Below are 13,343 nucleotides of genomic sequence, written 5' to 3'. Positions count from 1 at the left end.
CCTTCTGTCAGTGCGTCTGTAACCTCCCTAAAATGGTGAGAGACTGGCCGCCTATTTTAAGATCACAACAGCAGGGATACAGGAATTGATTTACCAGTTCTCTACTTCTCTGTCCAGGCAAAATGGGTGCAGAGTAATGTTTGCAAAGCAAATCCCACTGGCTGGAAGAAAACCCTACTGCATCAAAGAAAAGACTTTCTCTGACTTTCTTTTTCTTCCACCACTTCAGGTTTAGATCTTCATGCTAGTAATGTTTCATGTCACTCTTGAAGTCTGTGCATTTTATACTTGCAAATAATAGGGTGAAAATAGGGTGAAGCTTTAAGTGGATGCTCCCTCACTTTTGCAGACATTGTTACACGGTATCTCTCAGGCTAGAACCCACAGACCTGACAAGATAAATATAAACATGGCAGCTGGTGCTTTCCTTCAGTCTAGGAAGAACTTCATGATGGGGTCAATATATTCAGTCCTCGAGCAATGCTAGTGTTTGCTGACATACCACGTTGTCAGTTATTGCTTGATGATAATAATAAACCTCCTTCAACGTAAGTATATTTGCGTGAATGCAAATTCCAAAAACTTTGGAAGCTTTAGAATGGTGGTTTGTGTTTTTTTTTTTTTTTTTTTTTTTTTTTTTTTTTTTTTGTGTGTGTGTGTGTGTTTGTGTGTTTTTGTTTTTTTTTTCCCCCTTTCTTTTTGCTCAGTTTTGTTGCTTGTTTTACCATTATTGCCTTGGTGACCTGAAGGCTAGTTTAACACGTAGACACTGTCAAGAGTCAAGAGGTCATCTTTGCATATATGTTCTGCAGTCTGACTGCCTGAATGACATGACAAAGAGTCTGTTGTCAAAAGCACTAACGCAAGCCAAGTAGGGAAATTATTCAACTGGATCCTTAACTAAACTCTCCTGAGTTATGTGTCTCGGTTGGGACATCTGCAGAAAATGAACACATCTTGAGAGTGGTCCCTGAATGCCTGAATGTAACAACTCTAATATCTACGTTGTTGAAAGCGATCTGCAAAGTCTCTCATTTGGTTAAGTCTCCTAAGTGATCTCAGAGGAGACCATTATGTGAATGAGTACATTTATGTTCTTATTGGTTCCTGATGAATTGGGAAATCTCTCAGCTGTCTTGCTTTCAGTCATTTGTGGCAGCACAGAGTTACGTGTTGGTACAGAGCACAGCCCATGCAGTGGGGTATTTCTGAATCAGGGACTTCACATGAAATAAACTCTTCCCATTTCTTCAAAGAAACCTCCAGTTTCCTTGTGCATCCTGGGTATACCTCCTGTTCTGTTATCAGTCTAATGAAGGTTTCATGTAAACCATCCCAAATGCTAAAATTCCATAGTATCGTTACCCTTAATTGACTTGTGGGCAATAATCCTAAGGGCACGGTGCTTTGTATACTGCTGTTCTTGCTCTCTGGACTGCAGTATAATCATCTCCACTATCACTATCACAAGTCCTTGAATTTGGATGCCTCTGAAGAGCCTGTAAAATGCTCTGTTTCATGTTATGCACAGGTTGTTGTCCATTGCTACAAATGAATTTCTGGAATCAGGGGTGGGCTAGCATGACCTTCTCTGACCAACTCATTTAGCTCAGGATAATGGCAGCATAAAAACTGGGATGAGCTTTTGTGCTTCTTTCCTGTTTCTGCTCTCTGTGAGCGTGAGGTTTTTTTCTCTTCCCTTGTGTGTGGACATTCAGCTTTATTGCAGACTGCTAGTAAGACAGCACATGCTGGCTTATAAGGGAAAGAATAATGGGTAACTCTAGATTTGTAAATTTACTAACGCCTAAAGATTTGTCTGCTGCTCTGTGTTTGACCTTTGTAATGTGATTGGGCTGGTATGCTTGCAGTTAATGAGCCAGCTAATTTTGTAAAAGAAACAAGGCTCTTCCTTTTATGAGGTTTATTGACACCAGCAGGATTGTTCTCACACCAAATTATCCAAAGTCATTTTGGGGAAGTTGGAACTGCTGTGCTCTCAATTTCTAGAAACCTTGTGATCAATCAGCAAATGTCATACAGCTGGAAGCTGCCCACGTGGTTGGTTTCTTTCTGCTGGCAGTTGTCATACTCTACTACAGAGAGTTTGGGAGGTCATGGTGTGAGTAGGTCAAGTAAGCCAAACAAGCCATGTAAAGCAAAAGTGGTCAAACAAGTTGTAAATATCAGCGATTTTACGTTGTAAGTAAAATATATGACTTTCTGAGATAGCAAGCAGAAAAAAAGGTGTCTTTTTTTCTACGAATCAACCCCCACAACATCCTTATTTGTTCCCATGACATACCCAGATGAACACTTATTTGATCAGTTGACTGAGTTGTAGCACTTGATATCTTATGTGCCCAGCTATGTGATTGGAGAGGAGTGTTGTATTAATTGTAGACAAAAGTGGACTTTTCAATAATGCTTACTGCAAATGAAATTAAGGTATTTATCTAAACTATGTCAATGCATGAGCTAGATTTGAAGAACCAAAAATATAAATAGTTTGATTTTCCTTCCTTCCTTGTCATTTTAAATGAACATTTTTTATTGCAGATTGAAATAATATTTTCTTTAATTTGTTTTAACAAACTAAATAAAAAAAAAAAAAAGGTTTGAAGTTAATCCCAAGGGGAAAAAAAAAGAGTGTACTACAAAAGAGTAACTAGAATTTCTCAATCACAGATAGATTGTGTGCTCTTTTTCTCTTTAAATTAATTGTAGAGATTATTATTTTGGAAGAAAAAAAAAGAAAATATGACAGAAGAAAATCAATAAATTTTCCTAGAATCATATAATGGTTTGGGTTGGAAGGGACATTAAGCCCATCCAATTGCAACCCCCCTGCCATTGGCAGGGACACCTCCCACCAGCCCAGGCTGCCCAAAGCCCCATCCAGCCTGACCTTGAACACCTCCAAGGATGGGGCATCCGCAGCTTCTGTGGGCAGCCTCTACCAGTGCCTCACCACCCTCACAGTAAATAATTTCTTTTGAATCTCTAATCTAAATCTATATATTTTTTAGTTTAAAGCCATTACTCCTTGAAAAGTCATTACTTCTTAAAGCCATGACTCCTTTTTCTCACAAAAGAATTGTGTTTATTGAAATGTTTTTGAATCAGAAAAAAAAATATATAAGAAATGTGAATTTATTCCATTGCCATTATATAATATCGTGGCATGTTCAAATTTTGAGGAATTAAAACTAAAAAGCTTTCTGAGAGCATCATATGGGAACCTTGGATATCTCTAATAGCTGAGGGTGTGCACACAGGCAATGAGGGCCAGGCCATACCGTGCACCTCCACGAAACTGTTCAAGAGCTCTCTTCTCTTGGGAAATACCAGTTGTTTGGGACCACTTGTTTCTCTATAAGAAAGAAAATAAATCAGTTTTCATGTACTAAAGTGGTAATATTTCTGCATTCTGCCCTTTACCACAAAGCAAATAACATGAGGTACCTTACTCCCTGGTAGGGCGTGCTGTTTTCCAGTGGATTAATGAAGGAAGATATCTGAATTATAAATCCCTGGAAGATGCATCCTGGCAAGCATGGTAAACCGCTGGCAGGGCAATACCATTTTGTCAGTGCATACATATGTAGCAGATACTTGACATTTCCAAGATGCATTTCAAGGACAGTATAAATCACTCAGGAGCTGAAGCGCTCTAAATTTATGCTGGTGTTTGGTCATTGCTTCGTGGCCACTTATTTTCATTCAGACTAGAGCTTTGGTCTGTTGGCTGAGGAAAACCAGCAGGAAGAGCTGGTTACGACATTTTTGGGGAGTTTAAACAGTGTCTCCAGGCCTGCATGGAAAACTAGGGTGAGCAGTTGTTGCTTTAGTCCTTACCTCCAGGGGTTGTGGTGTGTCACCGTGTGGGAGAATTAGAGCTCTGCTAAAATCAAATGGAAAGCTAGGTACTACCTGCTTTTGTTGAAGCAATAACCACAGCTCCTGATGACTCATGGAGCTGCAAATTGTGTTTCACTGCACCAATCTAAGCCAACGTGACCCATTTAGCCCTGGCTTAGCAAACAGGAGAGATTATTTTACAAATCCTCTCGTGTGCTGAATTTGTAACTTGACATATACACAGAAGATTGCAAATGTCTAACCCTAAGTCATTTTAAACTTCACTCTGGAAGAACTGCCATCGTTTTCCTTCCCCTTAACATCCGCAGTCATGCCTGTAGAAAGCCCGAGGGTGTTTTCTTCATGGAATGAGACTCGCTTAAAACTCTCCATGTACGTGGCAATTAGAACAGGCAAAATTATTTTTCATGCTGACAACAATTTTACCCCAAACTTGGCTTTTAATTAAGAAAGAAACCTCTACATGTTACCAAAATATTCCTTTTTTTTTAGTGTGCTTCTCAGTATGTTGTATTAATTATTTTTAGTCAGAAATTACAGTGATAAAACAGTGTTAAGCTTATTAGAGTGCTAAAAATAAAAGCGTACTGTGAAACCTGAAGGGGCCCGTTTTGGTTATTGCCAAGTGGGAGCATTTTGAAATTCTCATTCACAAGCTCACTTCCCTGTCTTTCAAGCAGCTCTACTGAAAATGCTGCCTTGTGAAACCAGTCCATTGTTACCACTATAAAGACAGGGGTCATATGGGTGATTTCCCGACACATTTGGACAAAACCCCATTCCAGCCACTGTCACTCCAGTAATTTCACGTATAAGACTCTTGATGGTCATTAGCAGGGGGGTGATCTCAAAAGACAGGAAAATAGGTAGGGTTGAAAGAGACTTCTGGGGATCATCATGATTTCTGTCTCTGCGTGACAAGTCTGTCATAAAATCATATCAAGTTACATCTAAAAGCTTGTTAGCTCTGCTGCCTTCATTATTCCTACTGAAAGGAGGTAGGATTTAGGCTGGAAAATTAGAAATCTCTTCCTAATTCCCAGGTGTATTTGTTTGCAACAACCATCTGCTTCGGTGCAGCCCTGTCCCTCAGTTTAATAAAATGGTGATCGCATCGCTTTATGGTTTGTGTTTGTTTCCAAAATGTACTGTAATTATAAATGTGTCATCACAGAATGAAGACGGGAAATTGCTAGGGGATTCAGGGCACTGAGACCCTTTGGAAAATCCCTGACATGGGACTAGGTTATCTCACCTTTTTGGGAGCAAATTTGCTGTCCTTTTGTGCCAAAAACAATAGAGAAAGGAAAAGCTAGACCCTTCCAGCAGATGTTCCAGTCTACCTAAGATCCTAATGCCCCTTTGGAAATGCATGCTTCTCCATCCCCAACCAGGGTACGTGGGAGAGAAGCCTGGAAGTAATCACAGTGAAGCTGTGAGCCATCTCTGGCATGTGCACAGAAGGAGTGCTGAGTGGCACGTTCATCCTTGATTTATTGATACGGCCTGCCTACTTCCTTGTGATTTGACCCAAATTCTCATTCCCACTCGCTTTCCTGCATAAATCTGCAGAAATACCTAGTTACATCGTGTTACATATTTATGTCTCATTTTTATAGAGCTTTGCTTGTTTGTTTGTTGTTGCCTTCTTCTCTCAGCACTGCAAATCGTTACTGTGAAAATTTAAATGGGAATTTTGCTTATTCCAAAGCTGGCATTCTCCTCTGAGGAGAGAAAGTGAGAAGAAACAGTGCCACCAGGGTCCAGTCTCCTCCTGTAACATCACATCAACTTATATAGGACTTGTAGCAAATGCCCATACTACTTGTGGAAGCCTGTACTGTGCAAAACGTAGATGGTGTTGGCAAAACATGATGCATAACACATGATTAACCCATTCCACGCAGTGCTGAGGGATTGTGGTATTATGTCATTGAACGGTCAGGGTCTGAATTTCAATTGATACAAATTGGTGTTGTCCCAGTGTTTAGTTCTTATGGCCTTCTGGAGAAGACATGAAAATGTGTTTTGGCAAAACCAGTCTGGTTAATTTGCATCCTCTAGTCATGGTTAACTATACAAGTAAACATTTGTCACCAACTAGGTAGCTAAGAATTTGTCACACTGAGTGGGTGACAAGTTATTCTAGCTGATACATCCTCTGTTTGTTAAGTGCATATTGAACATACTAACCCTTTTGGTTTCTCTGCCTTGTACCTTGCAGTTTCCAAACCCAGAGAGGGCCATACAGGCAGTGCTGGAATTTGCAATGTAGCTTGTAGTTGCCAATTACACAGCACTGCATGCAAACGCAGAAAGGAAGCGCTCCCCTGTCCTACAGAACTAATCTAGCCCATAAATCTACTGCTTCTAAGCTATTCCTCAATTCTACAAAGAAAACATCAAATGTCCCTCTCCTACTACTCCTATAAAATACGTAGAATGATCCCCTACGGATTCATGGGTCAACCTCAGTTTCTGGCTGGAAAGACCCTGAGGGCAGTCCCGGAGTTAGGACATCTATTCTTTTTGAACAGGAGCATTAAACCAATTAATAGTGATAGCACTGGTTGATATGTGGTACGTCCTGCTGCTATGTGCAGTGGGGTTTTCCTTGGAAACTTGCTTTGCAACTCATTATTAAGAGAGAGGTTGAAAACTGCCTACAACATTTCACTTACAGCTGTTTCTCAGGTACTCCTGTTTGAGGTAGACTCTGGATAGATCCACTCACATGGCAAAAACATTGCTCGCTGCAGCATAATATTGTACCATTAATGTTTCTGTTTATCATTTTTGGTAATTCAACACCATTGCTTTCTACTGGTGTTCAAGAGAAAAGATAAAAATTTGTCACTTTCCCTGAAATACGTTCAGATCAATGCAGTATTGGAAATAAACTCTTCCAGGATGTCACACTGGTATGTGCATGTGTGTAGACTCAACTCTTCTAAGTTATACAAGCAAATTTGGTATTTCTTCATATCTAGGAGTTGCATTATTAGAAACCTTTTGATCTGTTTCTGACAAGTCCTGATTGCAAGGGAAGCATAAATGACAGAGCTCAGTGATGCCAGCCAAGGTCCATGGTTCCATAGTTTTAAAATCCTAATAATTTATTTTTTTTTTTGAGAGGCTTTTTAAATGGCCAATAAAATTATGGCATATCAATCTATAAAAGTGCCAGCCATGTAGTTTGCTGTTGTGTACCATGGCATGCATAATATAGCAAAAAGGATTGGAAAAAAAACATCTCTGAGGTGTGAAGAAAGACTTCGAATAGGTTTATAGATGCTAAGCTGAAGTTTGAGTCATTGTTCCACAGTTCTGCTGGTTTGGGGTATTGTTGTTCTTTTGTTTTGTTTTGAGGTTGAATTTTCAGAAATGCAGTTGTATTAGCAGACTTGCAACACTGTTTCACTAAAAATGCCAAAAGCTGAACAAAAGTACCTTTTACTATTTATGCGAAAACCTTCAGTTATTTATCCATCACAAAAGTAGCCAGTTGGCTTAATGTTCCTAATGTTAAAAAAAAAAAAAAAAAAAAAAAAAGGTAAAAAATAAAACTTAGATCTTCTGTCTTAATCCAACTGTTCATACCTTCAGCTGAATAATTTCTGTTAATTTTACTAAATATTTGAAAAATCTCTGGAATCTTACTTTGAAATCTTTGACATGGACTGAATTCCTTCTGATCATTTTCATATGTTCTGTGGTGTAAATCTCTGCTGTCTCTGCTGTAAAACCCACATAAGCAGACCAAGTGCACATATTCTTCCGCTGTGGCCAGAAATTACTGACTGTGCAGCTCTTAGGGGACAAATTGGTCAACGTTTCTAAGATTTCCATTTAAAACATAAACCACAAAAGATTTTATGCGATAGCAATTCCATCTTGCTTTCTAAGCACAGCTCCGGAGTCAAAATTTAAACTTGTTTTTGATGGAAGTGGGGATTTCTCTCACTGCCAGCTGCAATGTGTGGCTGTCAGTCTTTCTTTTCTAGACTCATTTTAATTCCTCATGTTTCTTCCAGCTTCTCCTATCCTCAGACCTAGCAGTCTAGGGTGAGATTCATCTCCCAGAATTTTAGGCACTGGCAATTTGTCTCATTCTGAGATAGATGTCTGTGCAGACCTCTCTTGCAGCTTGGAAATGTGATCCAGGAGTTGAGGTTGTGATTTGTCTGATCTGATCAGCAGCAGTTAGCTACTGTACTGGGATGAATCACACCCTGTGGACTTGCTCTCTGTTGACTGTGATAACATAAGAGGGGACTTGCTCAAATACAGACACTGGAGTACAGTCAATAGCCCACGCTTAGATGAACCTTATCACTGAGCTGTAATTATGAGATAAATTTGAATACAATCTGATATGTCACTTCTGTAATTTAACTCTAATCTGGTGAATTTGCCAGTGTTCAGCTGATTTTGCTCGAATGTGCTATCAATCTTTCCATTGGTTTCAGTGGGAGTGGGATGAGATGCTAACCTCCGTCTTATCTGGGGACACGTGGAGAGCTGTCAGTCGTACTGCCTGTAACTGATGGGTTTTGGTGCCTTCATTCATCAAAAGGGGGTACAATTCCTATTTCTTTCTAATGCAATGACTTGCAAACAAGAAGCTGCTTGTCTCTTTATGTCCATGAGTAAACTGCTGAATTGCTGTTGGTATAAAGTTTTTGTTTTAGGCTTGTACCCTCTAATTATCTTCTATTATCTTAATTTGCAGATAGTATTGAAGCCAACATTGAGACGGCATCTTCTAATGTAGAATCAGCCAATGAGCAGTTGGCAAAAGCCAGTCAGCACCAAGTAAGTGGGTCTAAAAAACCCTACGGATACATTCAGTAATAGTATTTAAAATAAAGAGAACACTTGACGACTGTGAACCACATGGCACATGGGCTGCGTCGGATTTGTGCTACCTGGAAAGATGATAAAGCATATTCTAAGTAAGAGCTAAACTTTTATGTGTTTATATATATATTAAATTACTGTAGCATTGGCAATTTGCATTAGAGGAGTCATTTAGAGATCTGCATATTAAAGAGCCATTTCCCAGTAGGAAACTCAACAATTAGCTACTGTTGTTCTTGGAAAGATGTTATAAAAAGTGCATCATTTCAGGGTATATGTGCTTCTTATTGGAGTGTTTCCCTATAGTCAGGCAACGGCACTTTTCAAAAACAACAGAATTGCCAAAAGACATGATGTGGCTGGTGAATAATGGTTACGGGAATGGCGTTCAGCACTTTTTAAAGGCAACCAGAGGGTTGTTTTTGTTTTGTTTTCCTAATTTTCCTTCACTGGAGCAAGAATAAAATACACACACACACAAAACATTTATCTTGTTTGAAAATAGCTTGACCAGAAGACCTAGTTGATGGTTATATTTACAGGGATTCAATTTATAGGGATTGAGGAAGGGGAAAAAAAGAATCAAACAAAGAAAAAAAATTATTGCTTGCATTAGTTTGACAGAACAAAAGTTGCTATGGTTTCTTTCTTTTCCTCAATCATAAATTGATTTGTTGAATATCAAGGTGATTTTCAGGTATCTAGAGACTTGTTATGACAAAATGTTGCTGAGATGCATGTGAGTACCTAGTGCTGCCTCCTTGGTCCTTTGACACAATGAATTCTGAAGGTCTAGGACAAAGCTCCAGCATGAAGGAGAAGGAACCATAAGCATTTTACTCCACTGAAATGGAGTAATGTGATTTTAAAATTATCTACAACTCATTTCCTGGTGAAATGTACCTTGTAAATTGTGGGTAATAAGAACAATTTTTGGAGAGCTTTGATATTATGGAAACTAGGTGTGGTCTTCAGCAACATTTTGGTTTTAAAGTCATATATATTCAAGATAATATGTGTCACCATGCATTTAATCCTGCATTTGCCTTGAAAATAGACTCTTGCATTTTTATTGCGCGAAGTCTAATATAAGACAAGAATAAATTTAATACTGACAGTAGAACAGATCACAAAGCTGTAAATGAGTTAATAACAATTTTGGCTAAGAAGGTCAAGGAGTAGTCAGGCAGAAAATGAACTCAGCATAGTGGAAAGGATCTGCTTCCTTCAGCCAGCGGGAGCTGCCGAAATAACCTGTCCAGTTAGGAGGTCCTTTATTCCTCAGATATGTTGACCGAGATGAAGATATAGTCACCCTTAGCAAGTCAACCACTACTAGGGGCATAAAGAGATGTTGTGTACTGACTGGTATTTACTGGAAAACACTTTGGATTCTCCCTTGCCCTTGAAACAAGTCTGGACAGAAAAACTAGCTTAGATAAATTTTGGTGACAAATAAAATGTGCAATTCAGGTTTCCTGTAGAGGACAGGTAACATTCCTATACACTGCTGGATGAGGATCATGGTGTGCAACCTCAGATTTCTCTTTCACCTCTTTTGTGAGATGTGGACTGGAAAATGGGTGAAAGTTTTGTGATTTTGATTGCTGGCCAGCTGCCTGGGGTTTGTAAAATGGTATACAGTGTCTCCCGTGTTTTGTGCCACGATACCCGCCCATTTTATATCTGAAAGGACATTTTTTCCCACAGTGTGACAAGAAAGTTCTGGTCACACATCCCTCAAGAGCTTTTCTAGGAATTGATGTTGGTGCCACTACCATACATATGGATAGTGCATTGCAAGTATAGGTCATCATTCCAGGTTGTGTGTGTAGTTTTGGTTGCTTCAGAAATACCTAGGATAGATTTCAGAGAATGAGCAGCTGGACAGCTTTGTGGTGAACTGCTTTATAGGGAGCTGCTGTGGCTTTACACCCTTTAAATCCTCTTCTGCTCCCTGCACCCTGTGCTGCTCAGAGATCAAAAGCACGGACTGGTATTTAAATCTTACTGATTAGTTTTCTTTTTTTCTTTTTTTTTTCTTTTTCTTTCTTCCTTTAAAAAAAAAAAGTATTTATTTTTAAATGAACAATTCATTAATGCATTTGGCTGTTACCTACGACCTCTAGCACAGTGGGATTGTCCTGTAAATGCAGAATGGCTAACATACCTTTATTATTTATCCCTATTTATATGTATATATGTATATGAATGTATGTTTGTGTGCATGTAATATTTTTGTGAGTATATTTACAAATGTATACATAAATTGAGAAATCAGAAATGTCAACATAGCTGAAACAGTCAAGCTGAAGACCTACTGTAGACCTTAATGAAGGGATTTCTGCCAAGAATAAAGACTAAGTGATGGGTTATTTAGCATAATGTTTGCATATAATGAAGTGCAGTCACTTCAACAATACCACTTGGAGCACCAGTCCCAATCCATCCATTAACATAACAAAGCATCAGTAAATAGCTTTTCTTTAAGTTGTTCAAAATGAGGCGTTTAGGTTTTATGCAATGATAGAGATATTTAAACAAATATAAATATCTTCCTGCTGAGCTCGTTCATCTGCATTTTGAATTTTGAAAGGGGCTCACTCTTCTTGAGATGTGGGTGCTAGCAATAGCATTTTACTATTCAATGTGAATTTTCATGTGCTCCGTCTGAACTCTTCCACCAAGAAGAAAAAGATAAAATGAAATGAAGTGAAATGAAGTGAAACGAAATGAAACGAAACACAACAAAACACAACAAAACACAACAAAACACAACAAAACAAAACAAAACAAAACAAAATAAAATAAAATAAAATAAAATAAAATAAAATAAAATAAAATAAAATAATAAAAACCCCAGCACCTGCATCAGTCTGTGTCATGGGGTGGGTGGAACTCCTCACCAGTCACCACACAGAGGTAAGACACCAACCAATCTGTGGCCCTATTGGGGCAGCTTGCTTCACTACTACTGTTGTATGAGGCAGGATCAGGCAGAGGAGTAGATGATCTAAATTGTTTATTATATTCCTGACCTTAGATGCCATAGGAAGTCCCAGAGTCCATAACTGACAAGCCATGTTATTGCCTGTAGTCTTTCTCAGCTGTAGACTTCACCCCCTGACAATAACACTTCCCTGCTTCACCAGGCAAATTCACTAAGGACTGTGTGGTGCTCAGATACTAGAGAAATTCTGTGGATGCTATAGAAAAATAGCAATAATTGCTATTTATAATTTATAATAATTACTAAATGCTTATGCCTGTCCATGATGTAGAAAAAAATGTCTTATATCATAATCACTTTATTTCCATAAATATTTCCGTGCCATTATAAATCATTTTATATGAGCTGATTTCAGCAATGCTTGATTTATATTGGGTGCTATGTGCTTGCTATATTTTTGCTGCAAGAGAGTATGTAATAGGTGAACTTGTAATGAATCATAAACAAAAAAAAGTATGACATCCCATAGGCATAAAATACTTAGTGTGAGCTGTCAGCGCTTTGGAAGAAATACGTTTTAATTTCTTAACAGATTTATTTTTCTCATCTTAAATTATTATCATTACAGAATAATTGTTTTCTTTTTCTTTTTCTTTTTTCTTTTTCTTTTTTTTTCTTTTTTTTTTCACTAGAGATAATAGGTAAGCTGGTGACCCCAGCAACTTGCAGGGTCAAAATGCGTTGTTGGATATTGATACCAGGATTAGAGGAAGAGAGGCCTGTTTCCATATGAAACCCCTTTCCGGTCACAGAAACTTGAAAATTTTAGTTAATTTTGTCCTGTTTTTTTCACTAGAAAAGTCAAGTTAGAAAAACAACAACTGAAAGACAAACAAGTCTGGCAAATAATCCAGAAGAAGCAGTCTCTGGCAGTAGACTTGTTTCAGTGCCTTTCTTTTCTGTGAGGGTCTCACATCTCTCGGACCTAAAGAAGACATGGTGACCCTGGCCGTTTAATACCCATGGTCAATGTTTGTCACCTGAAAAGTCACTGGCCTCCCCCTAGAGGAGGTGATTCATCCCACCTGCCTTAAGATGCCAACTGTAACATGGGGTGAATTGCTCTCTGGAAGGTAGGGATTTATCTGACCAGACACAAATGCCTCTGGTGGAGGCATGTGTGTCTGAGGTAGCTGTCTGGACTCCTTTTAAACCAACAGGGAAGAGGAATTGCTTCCTACATGTCTTGTTTTGTCTTACAGAGATGTCTAACATAAGTCCTATGGACTCTCTGGACATGCCTCTTCTCCTCTCTGTCTCTAAAGTCCAGACTTTAGCAATTACCTTGCAAACATTTCCCCGGAAAATAAGTCCCATGTAAATCACCTTTCTCTTTATCGGGAAAAAAGGGAGGGATCTAGACACCCAAAAGCCTCAGTACCTGCCTCTAAGATTAGCTTACGTGTGATGAACATCACACAGAGGAGCTGGCTGTGGTCAGATGAGCAGTTTTGCTCCGCTCAGTTTGTTCATAGCTTCCTGCAGATGGATTGGGAGGAAGAAAAAGAAACAAACGCAGACTCCGCGGATACATATTAAACCAGTTACTCTTTTTGACGGGAAGTTTGGCCTAAGTTCAGCTTGGCCGCGC

General features: G+C 38.9%; 1 protein-coding gene across 4 annotated transcripts in view; it reads left to right on the top strand.

The window, feature by feature from the left end:
• The window catches only part of TSNARE1 (t-SNARE domain containing 1), a 451,421-nt gene that overhangs the window by 279,662 nt on the left and 158,416 nt on the right, over nt 1–13,343 (top strand). For all 4 annotated transcript variants that reach the window (XM_084511163.1, XM_084511161.1, XM_084511162.1 and 1 more), the window contains exon 11: nt 8,615–8,697. In XM_084511163.1, coding sequence (XP_084367289.1) covers nt 8,615–8,697 — 83 coding nt within the window. The remainder of the gene's footprint in view (nt 1–8,614; nt 8,698–13,343) is intronic.

Source organism: Aythya ferina, assembly GCF_964211825.1.
Source record: "Aythya ferina genome assembly, chromosome: 2".
In the NCBI taxonomy this organism is placed as follows: domain Eukaryota; kingdom Metazoa; phylum Chordata; class Aves; order Anseriformes; family Anatidae; genus Aythya; species Aythya ferina.
The sequence above is the reverse complement of the archived record's forward strand: the minus strand, read 5'-3'. Positions and strand labels throughout refer to the sequence as shown.